This window comes from Silene latifolia, chromosome 2, assembly GCF_048544455.1.
Source record: "Silene latifolia isolate original U9 population chromosome 2, ASM4854445v1, whole genome shotgun sequence".
NCBI lineage: Eukaryota > Viridiplantae > Streptophyta > Magnoliopsida > Caryophyllales > Caryophyllaceae > Silene > Silene latifolia.
Genome location: NC_133527.1, coordinates 187613896 through 187625463, shown reverse-complemented (window position 1 = coordinate 187625463; position 11568 = coordinate 187613896). Strand labels below are relative to the sequence as shown.

Sequence of the window (11568 nt, the reverse complement as noted above, 5' to 3'; positions counted from 1 at the left end):
GGGTTTAGCCAATTACACTCCCACGATGGATTGTTATTCTTAATCGTAATCAAATACTCCGTATAAGGTAATTGCTTTACCACGATTGGGTAATTGGGAGTGTCATAGTGGAGTAAGAGATTAGCACTAAACAAAGATGATTAGTTTGATTAACCAGTTGAGATTGGTTAGCAAGCCATCGAGGCCTGTCACTTTTTATCTCGGCTGCGTAGGGAGTAAACTTGAGGGAATAATACCGATTTTCATAACGATTTGAACTCAACATATAATATTCACAAATGATAAACAAGTAAATTACTTCGTTAATAAAATTATGATCCATTGTTCAAGTTCTTGGAACAAATAAATTCAATTTTTGGTAAAAAAGTTGATAGAAAAGTTAATTTGCTTAGGTTTTAGTCTTTAGGGTAGAAGGGTAACAACAACAACAACATCAGAGCCTTAATCCCAAAATGATTTGGGGTCGGCTGACATGAATCATCCTTTCGAACCGTCCATGGGTGAACGCACGCCTCAAAATGCGAATAAAAAAAGGGAAGATGAAAAACAAAAAGGGAGAACGAAAATGTAATGTAAAGTCAAGGTGAACTAAGGGGTTTTAAAATCGAATTCCGTCTTTCTTTTATAAAAACTTAAAATTTAAATCGAGAGAAAAGATTAAAACGATTTTTAAAAACCGAAATAGAGTTAAGGATCCGGAATGAACCAGGTAAAATCTATAAGAAAGTGGTTGTTGAAAAAGTGAGTAATAAAGGAGAGAAAAATAAATAAATTAATTTCTTTAAATCAAATAAATAACAAAAAAAACACTAAATCTGCCAAAAAAATATCAAATACTAAAAATCCACATGTATCCTTTCCCTCCATTGTGCCCTCTCTGTCACCATACTCTCCTCAAGCCCCAGAACACTCATATCGTGCTCTATCACTCTCAACCATGTCTGTCTCGGTCTTCCTCTGCCTCTAGGGACCTTTTTTGTTCTCCAAGTCTCCACCTCCTAACCAAAAGGCGTCCATAGGTCTCCTTCTCACATGGCAAAACCATCTTAGTCGGTTTTCCATCATCTTGTCCTCTATTAGCGCCACTTTTACCTTTTCCCTAATCACCTCATTCCTTAACCGATCTTTCCTTGTATGTCCGCACGTTCACCTCAACATGCGCATCTCCGCCACACTCATCTTTTGAATGCGACAATGTTTCACGGCCCAACACTCGGAGCCGTAAAGTAGGGCAGGCCTAATTGTCGTGCGATAAAATTTTCCCTTTAATCTTTGGGGCATATCTTTATCGCATAGAAACCCTGAAGCACTCTTCCATTTCAACCATCCCGCTTTAATTCTGTGAGCCACATCTCCGTCTAACTCCCCATCTTTTTGAATAATAGATCTTAGATATCTGAAGAAATCCGAACCCTCAACAACATTCCCATCGAAAATAATACTCCCCGCCTCTCGATCTCAACCCACCACCTTAGTGAACCGACACCTCAAATACTCGGTCTTACTCCTACTCACCAACCCACGAGTCTCTAAAGTCCGCCTCCACAATTCCAACTTTCTCTCCACCCCTCTTCTCGTCTCATCAATCAACACAATATCATCAAGAAACATCATACACCAAGGGATGTCGTCCCCGAATATCCCTTATCAACTCATCCATAACTATAGCAAAGAGAAAAGGACTAAGTGCGGAACCTTGATGCACCCCAATGGTAATAGGAAATTCTTCCGTTCTCCCAACATTAGTGCGAACACTTGCACTAGCCCCCTCATACATGTCCTTTATGAGGTCAATATATTTTCGCGACACACCCTTTCTCGCCAAAGCCCACCAAAGTACTTCTCTTGGTACCCTATCATATGCCTTTTCCAAGTCAATAAAACCATATGCAAATCCTTCTTCTTGTCCCGATGGTATTCCATCAACTGTCTCATGATAAAAATCGCATCCATAGTCGATCTCCCGGGCATAAATCCAAATTGGTTTTCCGAGATGTCTACATATCTCCTAAGCCTTTGCTCGATTACCCGCTCCCACAACTTCATTGTATGACTCATAAGTTTAATTCCCCGATAATTGGAACACTCTTGGACATCACCTTTGTTCTTGTACAAAGGGACAAGAGTGCTTTTCCTCCAAGCCGATGGCATCTTGTTGCTCCTCCAAATCTTGTTGAAGAGCATGGTTACCCATTCAATCCCTTTCTCCCCGAAGCACCTCCAGACTTCTATGGGTATACCATCCGGTCCCTCTGCTTTCTTTGACCCCATCTTCCTTAACGCCTTTCTAACTTCACTCTTTTGTATTCTACGCACAAATTCCCGATTAACCATGCTTGGTGTTACCTCTACATCCCCAAAACCTTGTTCCTGATGTCCATTGAATAAATTATCAAAGTAAGAACTCCATCTAGCCTTTATCTCGTTATCCTGAACCAGAACCTTGTCGTCCATATCTTTCACACACCTAACTCTCCCAATATCTCTCGTCTTTCGGTCTCTTATGCGAGCCAGTTTATAGATCTCCTTCTCACCTTCTCTCGTGTCCAACCTCGCATACACTTCTTGGTTAACTTTTGCCCTCGCATCCCGTACGGCCTTTTTAGCGGCTCGTCTAGCCTCCTTGTACTTTTCAAAGTTCTCATCACTCATGCATTTCCCCAGAACCTTTTTAGGGTAGAAGGGTATCAGGTGGAAAATTAATTAATGGAAAAAAATGTATGTGAAAAAAGTAAAATCCGTATGTAAAAAAAGTAATTCCGATAAAAATAATGTTATTTTTCTCGTTAATTTGGACATACAATTAGTCTAATACCAAAAGATAAAACGAATTCAACATTTTCAAACTCGTACACACTCCCGAAATTTGTGAATCAATTATAAACCTTGATATTTTTGAGAATTCGGAAAAAAGTCCAGCTCAACTCATATCAAACCTGCAGTTCATAGACTATACATCTAAGGTAGTACCTCTTATTGTTTATTTTCCGAGTTTTATTTTAAAATTTTTGAGTTCTGCTTTAATATAAATTTTTTGAGCACATTTACTAAAACATTACACTAAAAAAATATAATATTGCTCAAAAATTATATTTATAAATGGTAATATGCTCAGAAAAAAGTGTGTATATGTTCAAAAACTACAACATCTGAGGTACTACCTCAGATGCGTAATCCTTTTTCTCTCAAACCCGACCCACTTAACATTCTAATCCAATAACTAAAGATCACAAACCCTGATCTTCTTGAAAATTCTTGAAATAAAGTCCAACCCAACTCGTATTAAACCCGACCCGTTTAACATCTTAAATCCAATACCCAAACTGAGAAAAATAAACTGATAAACCTTCTTAAAACCCCAAAATACAAGAAGCAGCATCCAATCCGTAGCCACATTTCCTCACTTCCCCCAAAAATATCTACCAAAATGGCTCACGCGCTCCGTCTCCGCCGCGCTCTTTCTCTCTCCACCGCCCTCCTCTCCCCCACCCGCCGCACCACCGTCATCTCCGCCCTCTCCGCCGTTGCCACCACCCTTAATCAAACCCCCGCCGTCACAATCTCCGCTGTCCGCCATTTCCACTCGACTCAACAACTCTGGTACTCCTACGCTCAGCGATCGTTCAACGACATCGATAAGATCGATGCTGACACGATCCTCTTCGAAGGTTGCGATTACAATCATTTTTTAATTGTCATGGATTTCGGCAAAGATCCTAATCAACGACCTCCTCCTGATCAGATGATTGAGACCTATGTTCAAACTGCTGCTCAAGTTTTTGGGAGGTAATTTCTGATTATTTAATTTAACATAGTTTGATTTATGTCTGTTTGTTTCGGTTTTTTTTAATTTCCGAAACCCTAATCCCTAATATGTGATTGAAATTTCGGAAAATGCTTACCTAGTTTGATTGATTTCTGTTAGCCGGTTTCGGTTTTTTGATTTCGGAAAATCTATACCTGATTAATTAATATAACCTAGTTTGATTTCTGTCAGCTGGTTTCGATTTTTAAAATTCCGAAACCCTAAACCCGAAACGCTGTTCTTAATATGTGAGGGAAATTTTGGAAAATGTCTTACCTAATTTGATTGATTTCTGTCAGCTGGTTTTGGCTTGTTAAATTCCGAAATCCTAAGCCCTAAACCCGTTCCAAAATATGCGAGCTAGTTTGGAACATTATACCTAGTTTGATTGATTTCTGTCAGCTTATTTTGATTTGTTGAAGCCCTAAACCCTAATTCCCTTTTTTAGGCCTAGTTATTTCTGTTTCGTCTTTTGTTTCATTGACTTGGATACATTTTTATTTTATTTTTTTATAATATGCGAGGGAGATTTCGGAAAATGTATGCATACTTTGATTGATTTATGTCAGCTGATTTTGATTTGTCAAAGTCCTAATCCCTAAAGCCCTACTTTAGGTCTGGTTATTTCTGTTTTGTCGAGTTGGATACGTTTTTATTTTGTAAATATGCAAGGGGGATTTTGGAAAATGAATACAAGTTACTGTAATGGCGGAAATGGAATGATTTAAGGAAAAGTGATAAGTTGACAATTCTACCCCTTGAATTAAAAAAGAACGGGAGCAAATGAGCAATGTTATTACGATGGTAGGAGTGGTAGTTATGGAGGTTTACTCAATTTATATACTAAATTTAGAAAGTGACAATTAATTTGGAATGAACGAAGAAAAAAATGAGACAATGAAAATTAAATGGGGAGATTATGTTTTTTTTCCCTGTTGTGAAGATGCGGATGATCGCTTATGTTGGAATTATATTGCTTTGTGTGAGATAGGGCAAGGTTTAGAATTGAGAGACATTGAAGTTTATTCCTTTATTTTTCTTGAAATGAGGGAGATGATAAGTGAGATGATTGGTAATTTGCTTTTGTGTGTTAGGGAGCTGGAGGATTGTGTTGTTAGAATGTTAGCGAGATTGTGTTATACTTATTCCATCTCGTTTATAATGTATCCTTTTGATTAGAGGTCATATGAAGATGCGGTGATGAAATATCACTGCCACTGACCTACGGAATTAATCACCATAGTGTAAGTATCATATTATTTGAAGGCGTGTGAACTGTGAAGTGAAGTGTTGCAAAATATTCAACTTTCCATCTCGGATTTCTCCCCCGTGTCGGTTCTTATTGTTAGAGGTTGTTCTACGAGGAAGTGTTCTGCGGGCAACCTACTTGCTACTCATAGTCCAGGGTAGCCTTGGAAATTGACCTCTAGTTGCCTGATGTCCTGTCATTTTTTTAACTTCAATGTAAAATAATTTTAATTAATTTTGTTGTCGCATGTGCTGAATAAGAATTGTCAAATAAAGCTATTCACTTGGATTTAGCTTCAAGAGCAAACAGTCTTGTTGCTAAAAAATCCACGTATTCTTCAAATTTCTATTCTCGGAAATGGAAAGTTTAGTCTATGCTACTTGAGTGGCTTTAATTTAAGCGTGAGTTGTTTCATGGCGTGTATGGTTTACCATTTTTCTTCTATATGCTATCAGTGTCGAAGAGGCGAAAAGAAAGATATATGCATGCAGCACAACTACTTATACTGGTTTTCAAGTTGAGGTGGATGAAGAGACATCTAAGAAGTTTGATGGTAATGTGTACCTACATGAATGACTAAATTTTTACCAATCAAACAGTATAATGTTTAGAATGTTAATAAAATGAAAACAGATCACTTATCATAAATTAAATCTTTGCAGGCCTTCCTGGGGTTACGTTTGTATTGCCAGATTCCTACATAGATCCCGTGAACAAGGAGTATGGAGGTATGAAGTGTGTTACTCCTTGTCATCACTTTTCTGTAAGATGTCATCCCAAGTCCCAAATATGTAATTTCTTGTTTCTGATTCCCTCTCGTGATGAACTGATGGTAGAATTCTTTGGTTAATACATGCCTTATTTTTACCTTTGAAAGCGATATACCACTTATATATGTCTGTATAAGCAGGAGACAAGTACATTAATGGAGAAATTATACCTAGACCACCTCCTGTCCACAATGTAAGACCAAAGAGATTTACGCCGAATGATCGGCCTCCAAGGGATCCAATGCCTGTTCAGCAAGGAAATCCTTCTTACAATCAGCAAGGAAATCGTGCTTCTAATCAGCAAGGAAACCCTGCTTATAATCAGCTAGGGAACTCTTCTCCTGCTTATAATCAGGTAGGAAACCCCGCTCCTGCTTATAATCAGGTAGGAAACCCTGCTCCTGCTTATAATCAACTTGGATCTATGCCACAAGGCGGAAGAGGGTATCCACCGCAGGGCCCACAACAGGGTTTTCCACAACAGCAGAGTTATCCTCCACAGGAGAATTATCAGAATTATCCTCCACAGCAGAATTATCAGAATTATCCTCCACAGCAGAATTATCCTCCTCAGCATAACTATGGACCATCTGGTCAAGGAGATAGAGGTACTCCCGTGCCTGGTGGTGCCCATTATCAAAGCGTAGGAAGGGATGGGTTCCAGGGTGGTGAAAGAAATTTATTACCTTCACAAGAAGGGAATTACAACCGTGATTATAACCATCCCCAAGGTCAGATGAGCAATCAGCCGGGAAATCATGGCGGTTATGCACCACCGGTGAATTTTCGCAGTGACTTAGGAAACTATGCACATAACCAACCCGAAGGACAGAGGGGCAATCAAATGAGAAACTTTGATGATTATAAACCTCGTCAAGTGAGAAACCTTGGTGATAATAGGAGCAGCTTTTCATCCCCAGTTGCAGGAGCCAACGGTCAAACAGGGGCTGGAAACTTTGAGCAGAATGAAGCTGCGCAATACAGACAAGGACCTAGTGGGAATAATTATGGCCCTGGAGCAGGATATATACCTCATGGAGAAAATCCTATGGATCATGGAATCAATTCTCCTGGTGCACAAACGGGATTCAATCAAGTAAGACATGTTTTCTTTTATTTTTCAGTTCTATTTTAACTTTTAACTTAGGTAGTGTCTTCCTGTCAGAAAAATAGAATATCTAAACAGTCTTTTGAGTCGGGAACTTCTATTTTGCTTTATTGAGTTTCATAGCCCCGTCTTTTTATAGAAGAGATCCAAATAAAATATTGTGACCTTGTTCACTACGTTAACTCTCATCCTCTTCTAACAACCTTCCTTCAACCTTTTTTATCACTCATTAACTTCACCTTACTCGATGAGAACCCTCACAACCCACATTTAACAACCACAAATTACCGTTAGTGCCTTTTTCATGAAATATGAAGTGATTATGGGGATTTCATGGATTGTTAAGTAGGTTTTTGAATTATTGGGTGGGTTAAATAGGTAAAAGTGCGTACGCATAAAATTTGAAATGGCAAATTTGAGCATTTAGGTTATTTGAAAGACATTTCATTGAGTTTAGGAGTAATGTATATTGGATGATTTTAAAAAATCAAGGGCACATGTTGGGGCATGGGGATACGGAGAAAATCCCTATTTGTTCTGTTGAGGTATAATTTTGTGGAGTTTCTGATAAACAAATGTAAATGTGAAACGGTCGGATGTGGTTTTATTGATGAAATAGTCAAATTGGACACCACTTCTTGTTGGAATTTGGAAATGGGAAAAACATTAGAATGCGAAGTGAGTTGTTCTACGCTTAAACCATTCTAAATAAATTCTAAAATAAGACCGTCTACAAATTTATGCACCTCATTCATTAATATTATTAAATGACAATAAATGAGATGCATAAACTATCATACGACCTCCTGTCGTAGCCTTATTTCCTCATTCAGATTGGGTCATTTTTGGGTTATTCCCTAGTTTGGGCATGGGTTTAATCAGGTTTCTGTCAGCTGACCCGGGTTTAACTTGGTGTTCAATGTATTTGCTTCCTTGATTGTTGTCAGTATGACCTGATTATCGCTTTTTGCCTCTTTCTTCTGCAGGGAAGATATTGACACGGTTCACTTGATTCAGCAGTCCAGAAATTCTCAGTTGGATAGCCTTCACTCTTTTGTTTATTTTCATATAAAGAGTAAAATATCTCGTGTAGGGCTTTGATTCAGAGAAGTTGCTTAACCTTGCGATCGTGTTGTTGAATGCTTAACCTCGAGAAGTTATAAGCTTTTTTTTTTCACTGATTCTCTCTACAGTGAAGACCGGTATTCTATTAGAAGTAGACCCCTTTTATTAAATGAGAACACCCCAGAACGGAAAACGTTTATGAAACAAGATTTTTCTCTGGGCTGCTTCACGAATGTCGAAATCTTCCTTCTTAAAGAGAGGCACAGCACTAATACAATCGAGCCTGAATCGTGTCAGCCGTTAGGTATATTGTTTTCTTCTGCTGTCTTGCTCTATTTTATGTGATTCACTTTATATGAATCTGGGTTTAGACGCCAGTATTTATTGTTCTACTAGGACTTGGATTAGTTTATTCGCTGCATTTGTGAAATAGGTTTACACTAGCTTTATGATCGATATTATAGTAGTTTACGTTTTAATTTCGAACATTAATTCACAAATTCTAGAGGTCTGATACTTGTGTAGTTACACTGTTACAAGGTTTTCTTTTACGTCTCATGTTAAGTACAGTATGGTATACTGAGTCTGGGCGGGACATTATAATCGAGTTTTTGATTATAAATTAGAAGAATGAGAATGTTTTTAATACAATGAACGATAAGCAATTCTAAATTATACGAATTGTGGAACTGTATAATCAAGTTTGATTTGACACAATTTTTCATAAAATTGATTGAAATCGACAGACTATAGAAAATGAAATCGACGATTAACTTCATTATTTTTTTGGGCATTCTTCTCATGTAAACACATTTACTTGGTATTTTTGTACATAATAAATATCTTAGGTTATGAGTTTGTAGTTGTTTTTAACATTTTCTTTTAGTGTGTTTCGCATTTAAATTAATATGGTTGTTTCAATAGTTGATACTTTTAGTTTAACGTAATGTTAACCTAAAACGTTATCAAAAGAGACTAAGGGGGTGTTTGGTTGGAGCTTTTGGAATGGATTGGAATGGATTCAATCCATTCTAGTGTTTGGTTGGAGGTTTTTGGAATGGAGTTAGATACCCAATGGATTCTAACTCCATTCCAACCCCTTGGAATCTCATACCCATGTTTTGACTCAAGTTTCTAACTCCATTCCATATTATTACTACCTCTATATCCATTCCAAGGTCGAACCAAACGCTCATGAGCAAGTATGGGGTTCTAACTCCATACCACTATAGTATCACAATCCATTCCATACCATTCCAATACTTTGAACCAAACGACCCCTAATAAGTGTTTGATTCAAGTAATACAAAATCTACCGAGAATAAACTCTATTGTTTGAAACCTTAAAAATTCAAAATAAAACGATATTAAAATCTAGCGACACTTAATTTAACTCAAATATAAACAAATAAAAAGTATGGTGAAAATTGAAAAGAAAACAAATAAGGATACTTAATCGTATTACAATAGAGAAGAGAGGAATTCGAACCAGGAACCTATTGTTCGCAATATCTCTGTCTTAATCTCTAGACTAAGATATAATCGAAATGCAAATTCTCATTTGTGACAGACTTTTTTTCAACTCCGCCTATGAGTGTTTTCGGGCATTCGCTGCCGGTCCCAAGCCCGGATAAAGGAGGAGGGTTGCGGTAGGTCTGTGGCAGCCAGCATAAAAACTTAGTCACATTTTATGGACATGAATCGAATTTGAACATCGTTGGGCGTCTCCTCGGAAGCGACGCGCCGCACTTCTTAGACCGGGTGTAGTGAAAAGTATGTGAGGGTTGCTAGGTCGTCGCCCGGAAGCGACGCGCCATCTTTACATCTGGGGGTGGTGTCAAATAGGCAAGGGTGCGCTACATCTTCTAGACCCGGGTGTAGTGAAAAATATGCAAGGGTTGTTAGGTCGTCGCCCAAAAGCGGCGCGCCACCTCGAAGTATGGGTGTGGTGTCAAATAGGTTTGGATCTAGGAAGCATGGTCAAGAACGGGTAAAGAAATCGGGACATGACTTTAGGAAGGGTAGTAGGTTACGTTTTGGTACTTGGAATGTTGGCTCTTTGACAGGAGATTAGGCCGAGGTAGGGGAGGTTATGAAAAGGAGGAGAGTGCATATAATGTGTCTACAAGAGACAAAGTGGGTCGGAGATAAAGCAAGGGTGATAGCGCCTTGGGGTTATAAGCTTTGGTACACGGGTAAAGACAAAAGTCGTAATGGAGTGGGTATTGTCATTGATAAAGATTACATTGATGATGTGGTAGAAGTATCGAGAAAGAGTGATAGGATTATGAGCATTAAGCTTGTAGTCGGGGATGAGGTGGTGACGGTTATAAGTGCTTACGCACCTCAAGTAGGTTTGGATGCTTCTTTCGACGAGCCTTCTGGGAAGATTTGGAAGAGGTTGTAGAACGAGTCCCTATTGGAGAGAAATTGATCATTGGTGGTGACCTCAATGGGCATGTGGGTACTAGTCGAGTTGGCTTTGAGAACATTCATGGAGGTTTTGGGTTCGGGGAGAGAAATGAAGCAAGAAGTGACATATTGGATTTTGCTTTGGCATATGACTTGGGTATAATGAACACTTGGTTCGAGAAAAGACATTCTCATTTGGTGACTTATAGAAGTGGAGGTAATGCTAGTCAAATTGACTTCCTTTTGGTAAGGAATGTGTGGAGGAAAGAGTACACCGATTGCAAGGTCATACCCGGGGAAAGTGCCGCAACACAACATAGACTAGTGGTTCTTGATTTTCGGGGTAAGAGAGACTTGAGGAAGAGAAAGATAATCGGTGAGGCACGGATCAAGTGGTGGAAGCTACAAAGGGGAAACCAACAAGCGTTTTTGGATAAGGTTGGAAGTAGCGATATTTGGTCGGATTGCGAGGAGAAAGATATTGATGCAACGTGGGATAAATTGGAGCATGTTGTAAAGGATTTGGCGAGAGAGGTGTTAGGGGAATCTAAAGGGAATAGACCATCAAGTAAGGACACATCTTGGTGGAACGATGTGGTGAGACAAGCGATAAAGACTAAACGTGAATGCTATAAGGTTAAGGGAAATGCATGAGTGATGAGAACTTTGAAAAGTACAAGGAGGCTAGACGAGCCGCTAAAAAGGCCGTACGAGATGCGAGGGCAAAAGTTACCAAGAAGTGTATGCCAGGTTGGACACGAGAGAAGGAGAGAAGGATATCTATAAACCGCTCGGATAAGAGACCGAAAGACGAGAGATATTGGGAGAGTTTGGTGTGTGAAAGATATGGACGACAAGGTTCTCGTTCGGATACCGAAATAAAGGCTAGATGGAGTTCTTACTTTGATAATTTATTCAATGGACATCAGGAACAAGGTTTTGGGGATGTAGAGGTAACACTAAGCATGATTAATCGGGAATTTGTGCGTAGAATACAAAAGAGTGAAGTTAGAAAGGCGTTAAGGAAGATGGGGTCAAAGAAAGCGGAGGGACCGGATGGTATACCCATAGAAGTTTGGAGGTGCTTTGGGGAGAAAGGGATCGAATGGGTAACCATGCTCTTCAACAAGATTTGGAGGAGCAACAAGATGCCATCGGC

General features: G+C 39.0%; 1 protein-coding gene across 2 annotated transcripts; it reads left to right on the top strand.

Annotated features, from left to right (window-relative positions):
- Window positions 1-3368: 3368 nt before the first annotated feature.
- LOC141643852 (uncharacterized) lies at window positions 3369-8109 on the top strand. 2 transcript variants are annotated; one of them, XM_074453175.1, is made up of 6 exons: window positions 3369-3786; window positions 5510-5607; window positions 5717-5782; window positions 5965-6179; window positions 6210-6920; window positions 7919-8109. In XM_074453175.1, exons 1-6 carry the CDS (start codon window positions 3428-3430, stop codon window positions 7928-7930), a joined length of 1461 nt encoding a protein of 486 aa, XP_074309276.1. In that variant the 5' UTR covers window positions 3369-3427; the 3' UTR covers window positions 7931-8109. The 2 variants fall into 2 exon arrangements, with proteins under 2 accessions (XP_074309276.1, XP_074309275.1); XM_074453174.1 differs by having other exon boundaries at window positions 5965-6920.
- The last annotated feature ends 3459 nt before the right edge of the window (window positions 8110-11568 follow it).

Bases quoted from the DNA above. Each gene is read 5' to 3' on its own strand.
- LOC141643852 (XM_074453174.1), top strand. From the start codon at position 3,428: ATGGCTCACGCGCTCCGTCTCCGCCGCGCTCTTTCTCTCTCCACCGCC. The intron at 5,608-5,716 runs GTAATGTGTACC...AAATCTTTGCAG, and splicing joins GACATCTAAGAAGTTTGATG to GCCTTCCTGGGGTTACGTTT. The intron at 5,783-5,964 runs GTATGAAGTGTG...CTGTATAAGCAG, and splicing joins CGTGAACAAGGAGTATGGAG to GAGACAAGTACATTAATGGA.